Genomic DNA, 20196 nt, shown 5'->3' on the forward strand with positions numbered 1-20196 from the left:
GTCTCCGCCACAGCGCTGCATGTTCGGTTAGGAAAAGCTTTTCAAAGTGTGAAATGGTGACCTCCACGGCAGTTCTCTAATGGGCTCCGGGGGTCCCGCAGCAAATAAAGCCTTATGTTATTTCCACCAGGCTACAGGCTAAATGAATTCACATGGGAGGATCCCAATTTAATGCGCATATGGGCGTCAAATATAGGTTTCACCCTAACGACTGATTTGTTTTCATGTAGCATATGCAGTTGAATCTATGTTAAATCATCAATACAAAAAAAAGACTCTATTTAGTTTTTTTTTTTAAATCAAATAAGATCTTTGGGCACATGTGGGCTGTGGGTGCTTGGTGTTTGTATGATGTGAAGACGTCTGCGGGTCCCTGAGAGGAGAGGCGAAACGAAATCTGCGCGTATTCCGTATAAAAAATGGACAGAGGAAATGTGTTTGATCCCCCCCCCACCACCCTCTGTGCCTCTCTCTGCTACAGTCAGCCCGAGGAGATAGTGCGGTCTGACAGCGCCCCCAGCTGGTCGCAAGTAGCACTAGACATTCTCTTAAAGGGGATGTCTGGAAAACCGGAAGATGTTTTTAAGGTGGACCGGTGGAGTTAGCTGCACGACGAGGACGCTTTTTCTCCACTACTCATTGCTCACGGGGCAATCTGGACTCGAGACGAAAAAAACATCACCGGTTCCGTTGTGTTTTTGCAGTTTTTAGCTCTGAATTACTCTGCAAAAAATGTGCGTCCGTAGAGGGAGTTCGTGCCCGAGCTCACACTACTTACCTTCCTCAAAGAAAGTTCAGAAACACCACTGCTGGTGAGCTCATTTCGCCTGTTTAAAAACGACGTTATAGAAGAATCCCCTTGAATTAAGCGAGTGAGTGGCGACCTCGACCCGAGCAGGGTGACAACAGAAGACTCATTCACACAGCTCTGTTGTAGGATGTGTCACCCCGTTGTCCTTTAACTTGTCAGGAAAATTAATATTGAGACTCAGAGTAAAACTAAAGGCTCAACGAGATTCGCATATTTTTCTTGTTGCATCTCATTCACTGTTGGCCACTGCTTTAATAGTAACCTAATATAATGACTGCTTCAGGTCGGCTGGCTAAAAAACTTTGGCACCGTATTTCTATTGACATAATAAAACAAGACGTGATTAGCACACTTTCTGGTGCTTTAGAAGATCCAGATGTTTTTTAAATGTCAATGAAAGAACTCAGATCAGCCTCTGGCCCTCACGTACTCCAACCAGATTCAAATGTGCTGAATCAAATCAATAAGGTGACGGCTCGACGCAACTTAGGTCTCACGAACTTGTCTGTGAAGAAATAATTTATTCCCTTCTCATGATGCAGATTGTGTAGGCCTAGCCTATGTGAAGCATGTGGGTGCGTGGCACAGGTCACTTTGTAGGCCAGCTCAATGTATCGTAATTAAATGATTTAATATCAGCAGACTAACAGAATGATTTTACAGACAAAAGTGAAGGCTACATAGGCCTATGGTTTGAACAGACTTTCTTTTTTTTTCCTCCAGTGTTTTGTTCAATGTGGCCACGATTTTCTTCGCACCATTAAACACACAATTTTGCAGTTTTTTGTGACAAAAGAACAGCAATACGCAACTTTTACCTGTGGTAGTTGCTTTATTTTGCACGCACTTGTAAAAGCACTAACTCTGGTAATACTAATTGGCATTGACCAGTGACCTTTGTAATTGTGATTTTCACGTGCAGACTAACAAGTGGCATTAAACCTTATATTAACTTAGAAGGAACATTATTATATTCAAAAGTTCAGGTGCAGATTTATTTCAAATCTTAAACATCACGACGCCATAAACAAAAAAGGCTACAGAAAAAAGTGTATCAGGAAAGAGGAGCAGTGATGCCTTCACCCTTACCAGCTTGACAGGAAACATACCGCCTCACTAATATTTAATTATTACCGACACAAATCCACGATGGTTTGCTTATTTTATTGCGTAGCAGCATATTATCTGGCCTATAATTAGAAGGTCGCTTCTCTTTTTTAACCCTTCTCAGTAAAAAGCAGCTTCCTCCTGCCTTCATTTGCACACAGTCCCTCTGTGTTTTCACCTCCCACACACCTTTTCTGCACAGATTCGGGGGGAGGGGTTTGGTCAATGCACCTGCACCTTTTCTCCTCCATTTCCTCCCCTCTGCTCAGCCTGAAACGTGCAGTCCTCTTTACGTCCTCGTCAAACACGGTCGGTCCATCCAGCTGCAGTAGTTGCTTTGAGGCCTCAGACATGCTCGGTGCTTTTGTCTACGCGCTCGTTTCATTATATCCGTTTTTTCATCGCTTGTCTGCGGCAGCCCACCCATCAGGTCACGAGGATTCACCGTGGTTCATGGGATGCGTCAACGACAGCAACAGGCTTTATGCACCCAAAGGTGGACGTGACCTTGACCCGGTAACCTGCTGTGCACGTTGCCTGGATGAGGGGTAAGCTGGAAAAGAGCAGGTCGAGTCAGTTGCATTTCAGCTAAAGCTGGTTTGAATATTTGTGTGAGATTACAGAAGAAAAAAAATCCACTTTATGATTTTTAGAAATACTCATTGGAAGGAGTTACTTCTTAGCAGTGAGTAATAATCTTGTATCAGAGCAGACCTCTTTGTTATGTTTTTAGTAGCTTTCTGCATTTGTGCAGTTGTGATGTTCTCACTCTGAAATATTTTAGATACAAAATTTATTTTCAAACACCAGGCCAGCTTAAAAACAAATACATATATATGTGATAAGTCCTTCTTTTCATCCATTGTTTTTCTTATGAGAAAAATCTGAAAATAAACTCAGTGGGCTTTAAGCTTTTAAAATGTTTATTTCAATAAACAAAAAGCCCTTAAACATTAAAATAAAAAGTGTGCTTTGGCCTCTGGGCTCAGTCGGAGAAATTGGCTGATTTTGCAGAACTTAGACATTATGTTGGAAGTAAGTATGTTTTTATAGTGTGCAATAACATGTAGCTTATTGATGCACACCAAATGTTTGTTGCATGTGAGTCATTACAATACTTTCACAAGACATCTTCACATGGGCACTGAGTTGATGCATGTGCAGCACTTAAAGTGGTATTTTATTAACTTTAAGTTTTTGTTGTTGAAGGTACCAGGTTGCAGCGTTGACCTCAGAGGGTTGTTACTGCGACAACCGGCAACACGGCTTGGTGGCCAGAGAGTGTTTCAACACATCTTCCAAAGGAGGGACAAAGGATGCCAGAGGAGAAAGTGAAAGACAAAGGTGAGCAAGACTGATGCCTTTTCCTTTTTCTATCCACCTCTAATCATGGCTTCTCTAGTTCTGTGTCATCCAAAAGTGGCAGTGTAAAACCTCTGTGTTAATATCTCCTGAATGCCACCAAATTCAGTCTGAGTAAAACATTTAAAATTCAAATGTGTACATTCTGAGCTGTAATGTCAGTACACCAGTCTCTGAAGCTTTTTGTGTTTTGACCTGCTGAATCTTTTCTTTTCTAGCATGCCTGCTGGAGGTGGACCAGGAAGTGTGGCACTCTACAGAACTGAAGGACCATTCCTGCACAGTGTTCGGCTGTCTACTTCTCCAGACAGAGTGCAGGCTGGGAAGGCTTTTGTCGTGGAAGTTTCAGGAAACCTGGCTGGACGCCCCAGCCAGCCCACAGGTCAGTGGGTACTTTCCTCAGGTTAAGTTCTTGGGAATAAGACTCTGCAAGTTGCACCTAGGTTGACTCCTGTGTTATAAATACTTTCTTACTTGGCAAAGAGGTTTGTTTGGATGAACATGTTTTCTCCTTTATGTGCAAGTGAAAATGATTTTTAATAGTTTACTGTATATAATAGTGTCTGTTATGTCCTTAACATTTATTTTCTGTGTGTTGTATATTTCTCATGGTTTTACATGAAGCACTTTGCTTGAATAAATGGATATAATGAATTATATTATTTACAGTTATATGAATGATGTAATATTATTTTCATTATAAACTATTATTATTACAGTTATTAGTGTATCCATGCACAAGACTGCTCCAGCTGCTTTTTAAAATGCAGCATTTGTGTAGTCAGTGTTTGTTATTGTGTATATATGTGTATTTATTTGAACTTTTGAAGGTTCAATTCTTTTATAAAGAAACAATGTGCAAAACACAGTCAAAGCCACCTCGCAATGTGTAACTAATAAAGTTGTGCATTGCAGTGGAAAACACATTTTCCGTTATTGTTTTTTAACAGCTGCAGATGTACTATGTAATGTGGTTAAAAGTGATCAAATAATTATAAATATGAACAATGATGTAATACAGAACAACTGCTCCAGATTTAATTCTAAATTAATGATTATTTTTTAGAAAATGTTTTGATCTATTTTATGAGGTACAATAACAACAATAATTCATTCCTATATATAAATATTATATTTACTCACAGACAGAAAATATCAGCATATTTGATTAATGTTTACATCATTTAATTTATTTTGCAGCATATGTTTTTGTTTTAAATAAGTTTTTCTGTGATTTTTAGGAATTCTGGGTCTGAGAGGGCAGGATCTCTCTCATGTCACTGTTGAGTTTCAGGAAACAACCCCTAGAGGTCAAAGTTCACATCGTGTGAATTTGTTGGATGACGGTTCCTTTGTTGTGTCATCTGATTGGATTTTGGAAACTCCGGGAAAATATGAACTCAGTAAGTCAACAGGAGCAAACACATTTTGTTGAATGATGAATAAGTAATGAACTAAAAGATGATGATGATTATTATTATTATTATGTTGTAACCCTCTCTCTCCCTACTCTTTTTCATTGTGTCATTTTCTGTGTAGACGTCAGTGTCTCCAACCCCCTCTCCACACTCTCCTCCACCCTCCAGCTCTCTGTCTTGCATCACTCCACAGACAGCTTGATGATCTCTGTTCTTCATGGGCCCCTGGGTGTCCCCTCCTGCATCCCGTTCCTACAGACAGGCTCCAAGAGCGAGGCAGTCGAGGCAGCGTACCTGGGCGACCCTGTCACACTGCAGGCATACACAGCTGATGGTCCGCCGCTAGAGTTTATTTGGTGGTTTGCTCACAAGGGAAAAGAGAAGAACACAGAGGGTGTAAAGACAGCTTGCCTTCCCAACTCAGGCTGTCTGAACAGCACCGTGGTAAGTAGGGCTCAGAAAATAGCACTAGTATGTGGTTCAGATGTATCTCAAAGTTAAACATTTTCAGCATTCAAGTTCCCTCTTTTTATTTGATCACAATGCTTTTTTAACAGATAGCCATTTACAGAGTCTGACAATGGATTTTTCTGTGTGTCGTGAGTCAACAAAACCTCAAAGTCTAAGTTAAATGAAGCACATTCAAAGACAACAAGAGATATTTGTTTAATGTATTATTAATACCAATGAATAAATAATGCGCCTGTAATGTCAGCCTGCGCATGTTTAAAGTCTAGTCTTTTTGTGACTCCTTTATATAACCCTTTCAATATTGAGCTAAACATGCTCTGCCAGTCATTATAAAAGTCTTGGCTCAGCCTCAAATATGAATAAAATGGGCTTTTTGAAAATAAAAATATTCATTTGATGTAAATAATTGGATTCAAGATTTATGATGAATTATATACACAGAATTCTTAGGATTAGGTTTGGTGAGAAAAGAAGTTCTGTTGTAATATGCATTTTATTATGAAAGTGTCTCATCTGGAAGATCATTACTGAACAGTAATCCAACTAATCAGTGAAATCTGGAATTTTCTGAAATCTGTTTGGTGAAACTCCCAACAACAGAATAAGGACCCATAAAGAACAGCCGAAAAGTATTAACCTTTCTTATTTAAGAGGGGTCAAGGGTCAATACGTAGAATGTGAAAAATTCACATAAGCATCATGACCAAGAGGGTAGGGCTGCTCTGACCAAAATATATACGTGTGTGTGTGTGTGTATATGTGTGTGTATATATATATATATATATATTATTTAAATATATATGAGTTTTTTCCTAATTATTTTTATGTTACCACATTTTAATATAGCCTACACTTAATTATCTGTTTAGTTCTATGTGAGTAGCATGAAGGGACTACAAACTTTCTTTTCATTATACAACTTTGTAATGATAAATAATTTAACTTGATATATATTTTTGGGGCATCCAAGGCTGAGATTGATTATATTAGTAACACTGTTAACACTGTGCAACATTACAGAGAAATACAAAAACGTAATAATGAGCCTTTAAAATATAATGAAGCGAGCCGCATGTTAATGACAATGATAATCGAAAAAGTGGTGAATGTGTCAAACAACCAGCAAGGAGACGGAACATTTTGTTCATTTACAGTATAACATCACACAAGACTTGTTGTTCAGTCCCGTCCCATCCGTGTTCACTGAGCTAACTAGAGTTGGCAGCAGTGTGCTGCTAAATGACTTCCATTTTACAAGAGAAAAGGTCCGTGTTGCAGCAAGCCCTGGATACTAACGACAAGGCAAGTTTGACATTGTTGTTTTCTTCGCTAACAAACCCACTAATAAAAACTGTGAACTGTGTACAATAGGCAACTATTTAGTGAGTTATTAATTGAACTTCTCTTCATAGCCTCCATGAAGGAGAAAGGGACACAACCAAACTCTGATTCGCATGTGTTTCTCAGATCGCCATGGCAAATGGAAATCCAAATATTGGATTTGGTATTGAGTCCATCTCTCTCAGGGTCCATATCCATCTAGTTTTAATTAATCATTTGATAGGTAAAGACACCACTCATCAAAGCAAATAGTAAGAATTTATAGGGTTTCTGTCAGTACAGAAGGAATGCTGTTCTCTGTTGGTGATTTACGAGGACAAAAAGGTGTTTTATGTAAAACATATCCAAAAAAGGATTAAAGTGAAAATTCTTTAATCTCAAATCTTTCTAAACTCACTGTCATGGTTTTAATCTAACAAATTAAAAAAATTAAATTCATTTTGTCTCCAGAACTGGACCTTTGAAACAGAGGGAGTTCACATGGTGTCAGTGAACGCCTCCAGTGCCTTTGGATGGACACAGGAGACGATATATGTTGTGAGTCCTTGTGAGGCTTTCATTTACTGAAGATATCATGTTCATGTTTATTATGGATAAGGCTGGTGATATTTTAAATGTGTCGTATCACCAGCAAAACCTACGAAAAGACCAAACTCAACAATGTCTCAAAGTCTGCCTGTCTGTGGCTCTCAGCACTAAGCCCCATGGCTCCAATGAAAACGTTTCACTTAAAAAAAAAAAAAACATTCCCAGTGATTTCCTAAAACAGCTGGCACCTTTAGTTTGTAGCAGATGTTACACAAACTGGAGGAAATTTTAAATAGGATCTGGCTTATCCTTAATCTCTTTCACATTTGTGTGTTTTTGTGTGCATGTTTTAATGTCCAACACATGTGGGTGTGTGTGCACTCACAGGCGATTGTGCGTCTTGCCGTCTCTGACCTCAGAGTGAGTGCGCCGGGGGATCCGCTAATGGCCGGGGAAGGCATTTCTGTAGACGTGGAGCTGTTCACCACGATGAAGCACCTACTCGCCCTCGACCTCTCGCTGAATGCTGAGGTCAGCAACATTGGCATGAGGGATAATTTAAGCAACACTGACGGTGGAGACTTTAGTAGTGACAATAAAAACATCAGTGACAAAGCTGAAAATCATTCAAGCAAAAACTCTCACCAGGAAAACAGCAACGATCACAACTGCAGCAGCAATTATCAACTCAACCAAAACCACCAAAACATCTATTTTCATGGTGCCACCCACTTATATGTTGGCTCTGATGCCCACCACTTCACCTCCCTTCATCTCCTCCACACCTCCAAACGCTCAAGCTGCCATTTGCACCTCCACCTTCACTGCCGCCTCCCCACCACTGCAGGACAGTATTGCCTCACATCGTCTGTTCTCTCCAATTCTGACCCTTCGTCAGTGCTGCTCTCCACCGTCCTGCCTCGACCCTTGATGGTGTACGAACACATATGTGCCCTGAGGCCTTCTGGGAGTTGGAAGTCAGTGGTTTCAACACGCTCAGAACTCAGCCTGGAGGTCGTCAGCCCTGCGAACCGAATGGGGTCAAAAGTGATTTGGACTTTTAGTTTGGATAGTGTTATTGTGATGAGCAGGACGACTGAAGAATGGAACGTAAATGTGTCTCTTGCAGTAGCAGGCCGTTATGAAGTGACAGTTAAGGCCTTTAACCCAATCAGCTGGGCCTCATTCTGCACACACATCCTCGCTCAAGACCCGGTTGGAGGGTTGGTGTTGAATGTTCCCAGTGTGATCACAGCACATCAAATGTACCCCGTTTTATTTAGTGTCACTGCAGGGTCAAATGTGACTGTGTCTCTGCTGGCGAATGCGACACTTCTCTACAGAAACAGCAGCTACACGACAGGTGAAGAGGCAACAGTGGTTTTGCTTCTCAACCACACCAGGACAGTTGCGGTGGAGCTTCGAGCTGAAAATCAAGTGTCTTCTCAGAACAAAAGCCTAAGAGTGTGTTTTGACAGGAACAGGATGTCGTTACCACAAGTTAGAGCTAATGCAACGTGGCAACCACCTACCAGTCAAAGTCCTGTTCACAGCCTCGCAGACAATGGTGAGGAAGTATTTTTAATTAACACCCCATGAGCAGTACAAAACATTTGGACATTAATAAAAAATTCTTTTCTTCTAACGGTTAAGTATGTGTCTGAGATTTTCATCTTAAATCAGTGTCCAAACATTTTTTCCTTTGATTATGACATTTCGTGACTAAGCTCAGAATTCACTTTTTTCCAAGTATGCTTTTTTTTTTATATGCACACTTAGTTCAATAAAGGTCTTGTGTTTTTATCTGAATCTGACAGCTCTAAGCTGTTGAAGAATCACTTATTTCCTGCCAGTTATTTTATGACTTTGGTTCTTAAAAAGTGAAAACATTCAAAATGATGAAGTCGATGAATGTCTGTGTTTTCAGGTCCACCTTTTCTATTGTTTGTTTGGCTATTTCTGTCATGAACCATGTATAATTTGTGGTATATATAAATATTATATGGTTTTCCCCTAACAGTGCGGATTTATGCAACAAAGCAAGCTTACCCCACAAATACAGATATAACTTTCCTGGCTGTGGCTGAAGTACCAGACCCTGTAGAGTTCCTCTGGCACTTTGGAGACTCTAGATCAGCCAGAACCACTTTAAGGACCGTCACTAAAAGATACCAAAAACCTGGCAGGTATGAGACATGAGTAATCAGTTTGAGAGCTTGTGCGTAAACTCTATACCCCGAATAGAAAAGAGAAAACAACCAGGAACAACAAGATATTTAAAATCCTAAAGTTCACTTTTAAGTTATTTTACCTGTTAACAAAAATTAATGGAGTTATGTACATATACAGATCTTTTCCTGAATAGGACCATTGGCAGTAGTATTTATCATGCTCCCTTTCCTCAACATAGGTATGATGTAGTTGTAGTTGCGATGCCAGTTGGCCGGGCCTCCCTCACCTCCGATGTGTTCTCGCTGGTAGTCCAGAGAGCAGTGAAGCTCAACAGGCTGCTCCACCAGGCTTCTGTCCTGCCGAACCAGACGGTGGTGGTGAGTTGCTGGGTCAATGTGGGGACTGACATCAGCTTCCTGTGGAGCTTCGGAGACGGTTCATCCAGGCCGGGACAGAGCACAGAACAGCACGTCTTCCACAGGTGAGTGCTGATTTTAAATTAGCATTATTGTAACTCAGGTAAATGTAAATTTGGATGTTTCTAATAGAGCTAGACAAATTGCAGATCTGTCGGTGTATATGTTGGTCATTATATATGTAAAAAAAATCCAATACAGAAAACGTATATTAGAAATCATTTTTAAAAAGTCTTTCTATTACCATATATTTATTATTACTGAAAAAGTTTCCTCTCAGTCCATACTGTATCTTGGTCACAATTATTTAATAAACCAAATTTGAAGCATCCTTCTCTTTCTGTTATGTGTTTATATATATATATATATATAGTATTGGTATCTGCCACAAAAATCCATTATCAATCGAGCTATAGTTTCCATTTACCAGCTTTATACTTAAGTTTAAAAGAAAGGTTTCTTCCACATTTTTACATGACCTTAAATTTCTTCTCCTAAATATTCATGTAATGAACCTTATTTTCATTGTTCCTCACGTACCTGTAAATCTTTAAATTACCAAACTGTTTAAATGTAATGTGTATTTTTGCCTGTGTACACTTAGTGTGTGTGTGTGTGTGTGTGTGTGTGTGTGTTTTCACTCTATGCAGGACAGGAGAATTCAGAGTGCAAGTAACCGCGTCCAACCTGGTTAGCTCTGCCTCTCTATCTAGTCACATCTTTGTTGTGGACCGGCCTTGTCAGCCTCCACCAGTCAAAAACATGGGTCCTCTAAGGCTACAGGTACATTTCACCAGCTGGGCAGTTACTTGACCATAATGTGAATGTACTATGGTAAAGTCTAGCTAAAAAGATAATTACATTTCTGCTTTTTCTTCTCTATTACCCTCTCCTCTCTTCAAGGTGAGAAGAAATGAGGTTATCCATCTGGCGGTGACGTATGAGACTGAAGTTGACTGCGACGTTTCAGGAGGCCTTGACTACACCTGGACCTTGTTTGACTCTGCAGGACAGGTCTTCCCTTTGCCTCTCATAGACACACACAGGCAGAACCTCGTTCTGCCAAGCCATCTCCTGCACTATGATACCTACACTGCCATAGCCAGGGTAAGTAGCGGACAAAAAGTGTCACGCTTTGGCCCTTAAACTAGGAGTATTGAGTAACTGTCAGTGCTCTGCAGGTTCAGGTCGTCGGCAGTGTGGTGTACAGTAACTACAGCGTGAGAGTGCAGGTGATACCAAGCCCTCCTGTGGCCTTGATCCAGGGTGGCACGAACATCTTCATTAAGAACAGGAACACCACAGTGGTAACCCTGGATGGGCAGAGATCTTACGACCCTGACTTCCCCATGAACCCAGTCAGGTACACAAATAATTTTATGCATGCACCAAACCTTTAATGGTTATAAGTTGTATGCATCTTTAACGTCTGACTCCAATGTGCATTCAATTTCCTCTTCACAGCTTCAGTTGGACATGTAAACCAGTGAGCTCAATCACCACATCCTGTTTCCACCATGACATTCCAACGTCATCCCCTGTGCTCGTATTTCCTGCTAGTTTCCTAAAACGCAACTTTGACCAGTTCCGGTTCACGCTCACCATCCACAGCGGTGAGCGGTCAGCTTCATCAGAGACCTTCCGCACATTAACATCAAATGTGATCAGGTGAGAGTTATAAAAATATCACTATTTCCCCGTCACTGTATCTGAACATGTGCATTAACAAGCAGATTAAACCTTTGAACTGCTATATTGCTTTTCTTTTTTGAAGCAAAGTCTGACTGCAAATCACATTTACATCTAAGGACATGAAATTTGGATGCTTTATAGTGGATAGATGTTTAGAAATATTTGTCACCATTAATAAGTGTACTGTACCTACCTTGTAATTCTTACCATGTATCTGAATGTTTCCAATCCAGGATGGTGTCAGTTTACTGCCCTCAGTGCCAGGGAGACCAGGTGAACTGGGATCAGTCTTTCTCTGTCAGCGCCTTGTGTGAAGGCTGTGATATTTCCCCAAAATACACCCAGTACACCTGGAGCCTGTACTTGGTCAATGTGTCCTCCAAGCCTGTCATAGAAGGTACAAAAAACATGGATGCACAGATGTATGCAGTAAATTTTCCATATTTGCTATTTAGTTCATTTGTAAGAAAAATGATGAGCTCAATTCTTTTCTCTTCTATTCTAGTCCCGTTTTGTTACACAGTGCATCTTGGTGCTCCGTCTACCATCGTGGAAGGTCCTGCCACTTCCCTGCATCCACCTGCTACAGATGCTTCACAGCACACCCATCCTGTCAATAACTCTCTTATTAAGAATGCCTCTGAAACTACAGCCAAAAAGCTAAATCTGAATGTGACTGACAGCGGAACATTATCGAAGAATAACAGAAAGAAGTCAGCTGTCTCTGGTGTGTAATTAAATGCGACTGGTGAGATAAAAAAAGCATCCCAAGTGGTTGCCTCTGCAAAAACAGACTGCGACATAAATCTGCATACTGAAATAGAAAATAACACCATGTCTCTAACCTTGACATCTCTATTTTCCTCCTCACTCAGGTTTGACAGAACCTGAGCTGTCGGCTTTCTCTTCTCTTGTCAACACAAGAACAGCAGGATCAGGTAGGCCAGGGCAGCTGTGTACACTGCCATGTTGCTACTAGCTTTTTTAATGGATATTGTTTAATTCTGTAGGTAAACAGGAATCAAATACTGTGAATCAAAATGTGAATAGGTAACGTTTTTCAATGCTCACAATGTTTATCTTAAAAGCATGCACATCAATAGGGAAAATCAACAAGAGTAATGATGTGCAAGGTCATAGTTACAGTAAAATGGGTAGTTTATGAATTATTTAACAGCTTATCCTCTTTATGTCCAGGAGAGGAGCCTTTTTATCTCACTCTGGGGGAGTTTGACCCTCCAGAGCCTTTGTACTCCTACACTGAATACCAGACTCTTGCCCTTGACAACAGTGGCGTCCTGTATTCAGACCACTTTGGCAAGAGTGACGTTATCAGTGAATTGCCAATTGATTCTGACTCCTCTGCTGACTGGGACTTTTCCTTTCCTGTGCTGGAGAGCGATGACTACGGAGGAAGACCAGGTGAGACAAAACTGAGCTGAGATTTGTGAAGCTGTGAAATTGCTCTGGTCTGGCAGTCATGCAAAATCAAACAGTTGGACTGTGAATGGTTTTGAATAGTGTTTTCCGTGATTCTGGCATCTGCTCAGGTCGAAGCTAAGCGGTGCTATGCTGGGAATTATGTGAGGTAAACAAACTGCGTGCGCCAATAAGGATGATAAAGCTGGAAACTGTCCCGCCCTAACAGGTGCAGTAAAGCTAACAGTATGTGAGGGAGCTGTCAGTCAAGCACAGTCTGTACATGCCCACACATTTAATTCTAATCAGGCACAATAGAAACACCAGCATGTACAATCAGTGTGTCATGGATGTGTTTGGTCTTTAGATTGTTAGCAGTTGATATAGTGAACTTGTTAGCAAAGCAGATAGGGAGCAACATTAGCTTTCATTTGTTGAGTCTTGTTTCTGTTAACTGATAAATATAAGCCCAATATTCACCCTTTTAGCTTTGTGTTTGGTATCAACCAACTCCTGAGGCTAATATCTGGATTTTTAACAGCTAAATGCTCCCCTATGTTCACCAGCTAGCTGCTAACTTTGTCTGACAGCACTTTGGTGCTATGAGAATAAGGCAACATAGGTTAAGCAGAGCCTTTTCACTGAAAATAGCTGCCTATTATGTCTAGAAAGGATGCTAGTAAAGACTGAACCAAAACATTAAAGTTTTAAGGTATAAAACTAAAACTAGCTAAAACTGCTAAAAGGTTCAGTAGAGCTGAGAGAAACTGCAGTCAGTCATCATTGTCTGTGTTTTATCACTAAATCTAAAGAGTCAAAGTGGCCAATTGGTAAAAAGTGAATAAAGAATAACTTTCTTTTATTTAAATGTACACGGTTTGTGCAGATTTGCAGTGTGTAACTAAATTGTGCATTACAGCTGAATATATTACAGATTCAGTTTATGATGTTCCCTTGATGAGCGCAGAGGAAGGAGACCCAGGGATCTCAGCAGGAAGACCCACAGGTACAGTACATGTCTGGGTTTGCTAATAATCTCAAGTGTGGCAGGTTGTGTGTTTACCCATGCATATCCCCAGATGTGGATGGTGAGAGCTTAAGTCCAGGAGATGATTCAGCGTTTCATCCAGCATTGCACGAAGATGAGGGGAGTAATCTGGTGGATTCCAGGCCATCTGTCATGATCCAGGAGCCGATCTTGCTCGATTTAACTCGGGACCCGGTAGACAGAGGCCTTTTTGAGTCCTACACTTACACTGGTCCGTTATTCAGGAAACTCACCGACGCACATTACCTCTCTTTATCCACTGAACTCAGCCTTTAGTCATATTTCTCTCTCTTTCCATCTTTCCAGGAATTTCCTCCCCTTTACTCAGTTTCAGACCTTTCAGTCTGAGGCCTGGGAGCAGATACATGTTGGAAGTTACTGCCAGTAAGTTTCACAACAATAACTGACATTTTTGCCAAAATGTAATGTGTTGTCTGCACTGAACTATGACAGAATGATGATGGAATGATAAATGTACATTAACGTGAAATTGAAATACAGATTTGGCACAGATAGGTATATAAGCCCTAAAGTCATAAACCAGGTGAGCCAGGAAGGGTTTAAACCAGGAACAAAATGCAGTCCTCATTGTCGTCACCATTCCTTAGAGATGGGCCAGAGAGCTCTTCCTGAACATATAAGCAGCTAAGATTATTTAGCAACTAAGAATTTATAGTTGAGGCTAAATGTTAATTGACAGCCAGGAGGATGCAGTCATCGCAGAAGTCCAAATTTCTTGAATTTCCTCACATTTGCTACAGTGCTTTTACATATGTAATAACACTGTTCTGATTCTTCTAATTGTCCTGTGAGAGTGATGCAGAATAGATGTAATGTGGTTTTCTGGATTGAGGACTACCACATTGGTGTCTACATTAAAATAATAATAATGACAACATCAGTCCTGTGTTAGCCCATCATTTATTTTTCTAATGACATTTGAAGGGATCTGGATGCTAGTCTGACTTGTTACCTGTTGCACTCAGAATCTCGTGATAGTTTCCTGGGCCGGACTCAGCTATTCTTAAAAACCAACCCTGCCCCAAAAGGTATGACGTGCCAGGTGCAACCAATCGAAGGAATGGAGTTATACACACACTTCAGCATCTTCTGCACCTCAGGGAAAGAGGTATCTCCTGTCTCATACTGTAAACACACACACACACACACACACACACACACACACACACACACACACACAAAGCTCTTAAAATTCTATGACTCATTTGACTCACAATGTACCAGATGGATGTTTTTTAGGATCCTTTATATGTGAGCCCTTTTTTAAGTACATTTTAAGTACTGGAAAAAAGTTTAAAAGAGCGGGAGGGTGTTTACCTTTGTATTCTTTATTGATTTTTAATCTTAAAGAATACTCTACATCATTAAAGGGAGCTTGAAAGGTTACCTAGCTCAGTAATAAAATACCCTAAAAAATTACCCTAAAATGTGCAGGGACTGTGATTTCTGTGTGAGTGAGTGGGTTCCTCTCACATCCCAGAGACAAGCACCACGACACATTTACAAATGTATCCAGTTTTTTTCTCCGGCATTGATTTCTTCCCACTGTTGGCTGCATATTTACCCTCGCATGTTTGTGTGTGGGTGTGCTGAAGGACTTACTGTATGAGTACAGCATGAGCGTAGGAGACAGACCTCCCAGGATGCTGTATCAGGGGAGAGATTTCCAGTACTACTTCAGCCTTCCTTCTGGTGACCCCAGTGATGACTATAAAGGTAAACACACACACACACACACACACACACACACACACACACACCTATTGCAGAAATTTCCTTTTCATTAATTGTGATTGATTTTTGTTCCTGTAGTAACTATTTATACAGAGATTAGAAGCAGCACATATGGGACGGCCACCAAACCCTGTCCTGTCACGGTTCAGGTCCAGCCAAGCTTCCTCAGAGACACCACTTCTTCTTCTTCTTCTTCTCATCTTGATCCTGATCTGGAGCTGTAAGAATAACCAATCACCATGTCATCAAACCCCATCAGGATTATGTTTATGTTGCAGGGCTTTGTAAGAAGTGTATTCTGTTTATTACATTATTTTTTTGTTTTTGATCATGAAAATGCACATCATAGTAACTCTGAAACTACTTAAAATCTTATGAATTTATTGTATTTTTATAACTTAGTACCACCTTCGAGTTTTTATTGCTTAGTACGCCCTTAATTAAGTCAGCTTTTGTATTGCCACCATGTCTGGAGCTGTACAGTTTAATACGTTACTGTCTTACTAGTTATGCAGTATATTGTTATGTTATTAGTATTTCTTTCTGTCCAGTTCAGAGTCAGGTCTGAGGAACCTGTCAGCTCTCGTGCGACTTGGGAACAGTGTGGAGATCCGTAACTACATCAGTCTCCTCTCCAGCATCCTGAACAGACTCAGCCTGGACGCAGATGCCAACACACACGCACAGAGACGCACACGCAATGTGCTCATTTGCACAGTGTGTAAGCTAGGGAGCAGTGAACAGGTATCCGCGCGCGCGCACACACACACACACACACACACACACACACACACACACCTGTGGTAAACCTCAAGATTACCTGAGCTACGCTTTTGATTTCAACAAATGTTCTCTTTGAGTGTCTCTCACTCTCTATTCCTGTTTCTTAAGTTTCACAGTTGGAATGCAAGAAAACTTTTCCCACCTTTTATAGCATTTTAATTGCATGTCATTGAATCATAGGCATCAATGTTGGACAACATCTTCATCCTCAGAAACCTTTTACAAGTTACAAGTCAGGTAGGTGGATAGTTGTCTCCTTTCATGCACTTCCACTGAAAAAGAGACACTGATAGATGCTGATAGATGAAAAACGTTTCTCATTCTTGCTATATCGTGTTTAGGTGACATTAGCGAGTGCAAGACGAGTGATAGTTCACGTTCAGGTCATCTCAGAGCAGCTTTCCAAGCCCAGCAGTGCAGACTGGAACGATCTGGACCAGGAGACGCTCACCACTCTGGTCACCCTGCTCTCTCACAGCCTGCAAGCTGCTGTCACTAATAATGGCTTCACACCAGAAATGTCCAACAGTGCTGACATTACACAGGCATTAGGATCAGACTCGCATGATGGAAACTTCAGAAATGCCATAGCACCTTCTAGTGGCTGCATACCAGACTCATCCAGTGGTGTTTACATCCAAAGAGGCCGATCGATTTCAACAAAGCAGACGGTGCAGCTTGTAGCTGATATTCTGCAGACTGCTTCAGACCTGATGCTGGTGAGAGAGAACCACGAGAAACACTTCCTTGTGAAAATCTGCTCATCAACTTACCTCCACATATGTCTCTACTGGCAATTCTCTTCTTTTTCAGAAATACCTCTTGTTCCACAGGACCCATGAGCACAGAGTCAGCACCGATCTTATCTCCTTATATGCCACATACCAAAACCAAACCTCCGGGGTCGTCAGCAGTGGCTCGACCGCCTTCTACATGCCAGCCTCCCTGATCCAGCTTCTGTTTGGCCGTCGCAGTAGAGAGACTGGGCGTAGACGTCATCAACCATGTGTGCTCTGCATGCTAACTGAGCTTACCCACAGCCCTTACACCTGGGCCCACTATCCTGGAAGGGTGAGACTGGCATGATGCGATGACACTTGGTGATTAAACAGCAAAAGGCATTGCTCTCATTTTCCCCATTGCTGATTTCCAGCTGAGTGGACCAGTGGTTCACCTGAGTCTGTACAAGTGCAGCACGAGGAGAAAGATCCCTGTTCCTTCCCTCGTTCATCCAATAAACATCGAGCTGCAACAACCACCAAGAAACGTATGTCGCTATTTCTTCTTTTCTGTTGTTTTGCAACAAGTTGACTTCATTTGCACTATACCACTACAGTAGAGCACATTGTTCAATGAAAGTATTAATGTGCTAATTGAGCTTGAGCAACTAACTCCAACAACATTCAGCAGAAGAGCTCTGTGCATGAGTACGTCCTCCTGCGCAGCCAGGTCAACTACCACAGCTTCAACATTACCCAGGAGCACTTGCAGCAGGCCATCCAGCTGAGTATATCATTCACACCACCGCTCAACAAGGCGTTTCCCATCATGCTGCTCTTCAGGTAGATTGCAGGAACTTGGTTTGTTGTTTCTTGGCAATTATCATCTGATAGTTAGAGCAGCATAACAACACAATGTAGTCATTTAATGGGGTTTTTCAGTAGATGGCATGAATGTGACACAAAACCAAACCAAGAGTTTCTGTTGCGGCAGGATGTTTGTGAGGCCGACTCCCAGCATGCACCATCTGCGCAGGATTCATCGCTGGGAGAGCAATACCACTCGCTTCACTCTGCCCCCACCCTACCTCAGTGGTAAGACATGCCTTGGTTCAGCTCTGTGCCTCTCTCCTGGTCTTTCCATCTGTTACTTTAACTGCTCATTCTGTAAAACATCAATCAAACTAATCATCCATCGAATTGTGTCCTCGCCTTTTCTGAACACAGTAATTAGACAGAATGTGTAACGGAAGCAATTACTCAGCACGGTGTTTTGTTGTTCTGATCATATTTGTGTGTAGTCAGTAAAAAATAAGTGATGCAGATTACAGATGTAATATTCTTTTGGTTACTTTTCCCTTCCCTCCTGCTCTTTCCATCTGTTAGAATAACAACTGTTTGAGAGTCTATGAAATTCATCATCCACAAACATGCTTTTTGTTTTTTAATAAAAACTCCAAAATCATCAAATACTTGAACTTTAAGAATGTTTGTTTATTTTTATAGTGACAAATATACAGCGTGTAGCATTAAAGCAACAATACAGCTCTTCTCAGTTAACAACTCACCAATATTACTAATCAGTGATATTCCAAAAGAAAAAAAAGAAAACCAGTTGTGATAATATCACAGATAAGAGTGTTATTTACCATATGAGAACGTGTCTCAGAATATTTATTTGTTTTGAAATGTCTCATGTACTTTCTGTAGTTGTTATAAAAACTGTATTAACAAAACAATAAAACTTTCTAGCTGCAGGGGTTGGTCATCTTGCCCTGCTGAATGCTGATTTTGGGAAAGCAACTAGACACAAGCACCTGAGTGAGCAGGTCAGTTACAGTCTCTCAGTGGACAGCAGCCTGTGTTTGTCCTGGGACGACCACCCAGGGGCCTGGACTGACCATGCCTGCAGGACACGGCAAGCAGACTCGACTACTACAGTCAATTGCAGGTAAGGAATGGACTACAGGAAAAACCCGAACATTGTGACGATTCACATAAATGAATCTCTTCTTGCTCGTTGGTGTTTTGTCTCAGTTGTCACCAGTTGAGGCCGCTGACTGTAGTGCAGCAGCAGATCCAGAGCAGCCATGACACAACCAACCTGGACCCGTTCCTAAGGTGACCTCATCCTCCTTAGGCCTGGAAGAAAATCTCTCTGTTACTTAAATTGTAGAAGCGATTTGGACCTTTTCTTCACAAGTACAACATGAAGAGCATAGTAAAAAGTAAAAAGCATTTGGTGATCAAAAAGTAAACAATAGGGAAAAGTGCCTCACTGAATGCCCTGCCATTCTGGTCAGTGTTGTCTGTACTTTTGAGACATTTATGTCAATGAATGAAAAGTATAACATCCTACAGTGCCTCTCCTCTCTCCCCCTCTGTCTCCTCAGTGTGCCCAGTGATCTGACAGTGTTGGCTGTGCTGGTGCTGTGTGTGTGCCTGTACTTCGTTGGGTTGGCGGTGTGTAAGAGAGCTGACGTTGTCTACAAGGCGAATCGGAGAGTACACTACCTTTCTGACAACTCCCCATGTGACCCATATCTTTATGCAGTCACAATCCACACTGGTCTCTGCTCTGCAGCCTGCATGAGTGCAAAGGTACAGTTTATATTTGTTCAAACCAGTCACATTTTGATGAATGATACTGAAACTGACATGTGGTCCTTAAATAACTGATTAGGATCAATCATGACCATAAGGCTTGTCATTTGGATATTGTTACCTTTCACAGTACTTTGATGGCAGGATATCCATGCAGTGACCACTGAGTTAAGTGTTTGAGTCCCATCATGAATGTTGTAATGTCTGATGGGGTTTGGTGCATAGATGGATTCATAGAATATCGTTGTGGTACTATACGAGTAAATATGTCATCCTCTTCATATTTATTAACACTAGAATGTAATTTCAAACTGTATGGAGTTTGTTTGATATTGTCGCTAAAGGACTTTCTTATTCTAATTCCTTTGTCTCGTTCATGTAGGCCGAACCCCCCAAAAAACACACATACAGAGATATTTGGATTTAATTTTCCCTCATATTCAAAAGAGTGATGTTGAAACTTAATGCAGCTGACTGTGGGTGTTAAACAGCTGACTTCACAGAGTAAAAAGTAGAAATCAACAAAGTGGTACGATTATAGGAATCATCC

The 20196-nt window shown here is 41.1% G+C and overlaps 1 protein-coding gene across 1 annotated transcript in view; it reads left to right on the top strand.

Moving 5' to 3' along the window:
• The first annotated feature begins 654 nt into the window (after positions 1-654).
• LOC119908773 (polycystic kidney disease 1 like 1) overlaps positions 655-20196 on the top strand; it is a 31414-nt gene continuing 11872 nt past the window's right edge. Inside the window, 33 exon segments of the mRNA XM_038726627.1 lie at positions 655-2466; positions 3128-3262; positions 3499-3662; positions 4522-4683; positions 4820-5142; positions 6961-7047; positions 7426-8605; positions 9059-9224; positions 9449-9691; positions 10277-10409; positions 10530-10733; positions 10808-10989; positions 11091-11294; positions 11552-11715; positions 11824-12045; positions 12194-12256; positions 12516-12800; positions 13657-13743; positions 13817-13996; positions 14092-14169; positions 14772-14914; positions 15402-15522; positions 15619-15760; positions 16092-16284; positions 16504-16560; positions 16665-17042; positions 17137-17394; positions 17477-17590; positions 17734-17885; positions 18037-18137; positions 18795-18993; positions 19080-19163; positions 19436-19643. Of these exon segments, the coding sequence (XP_038582555.1) occupies positions 2144-2466; positions 3128-3262; positions 3499-3662; positions 4522-4683; positions 4820-5142; positions 6961-7047; positions 7426-8605; positions 9059-9224; positions 9449-9691; positions 10277-10409; positions 10530-10733; positions 10808-10989; positions 11091-11294; positions 11552-11715; positions 11824-12045; positions 12194-12256; positions 12516-12800; positions 13657-13743; positions 13817-13996; positions 14092-14169; positions 14772-14914; positions 15402-15522; positions 15619-15760; positions 16092-16284; positions 16504-16560; positions 16665-17042; positions 17137-17394; positions 17477-17590; positions 17734-17885; positions 18037-18137; positions 18795-18993; positions 19080-19163; positions 19436-19643 (6735 nt within the window). The 5' untranslated portion in view covers positions 655-2143.

This window comes from Micropterus salmoides, unplaced genomic scaffold, assembly GCF_014851395.1.
Source record: "Micropterus salmoides isolate LMB-PRFRI ecotype aquatic unplaced genomic scaffold, ASM1485139v1 Ms_hic_scaffold_1, whole genome shotgun sequence".
NCBI lineage: Eukaryota > Metazoa > Chordata > Actinopteri > Centrarchiformes > Centrarchidae > Micropterus > Micropterus salmoides.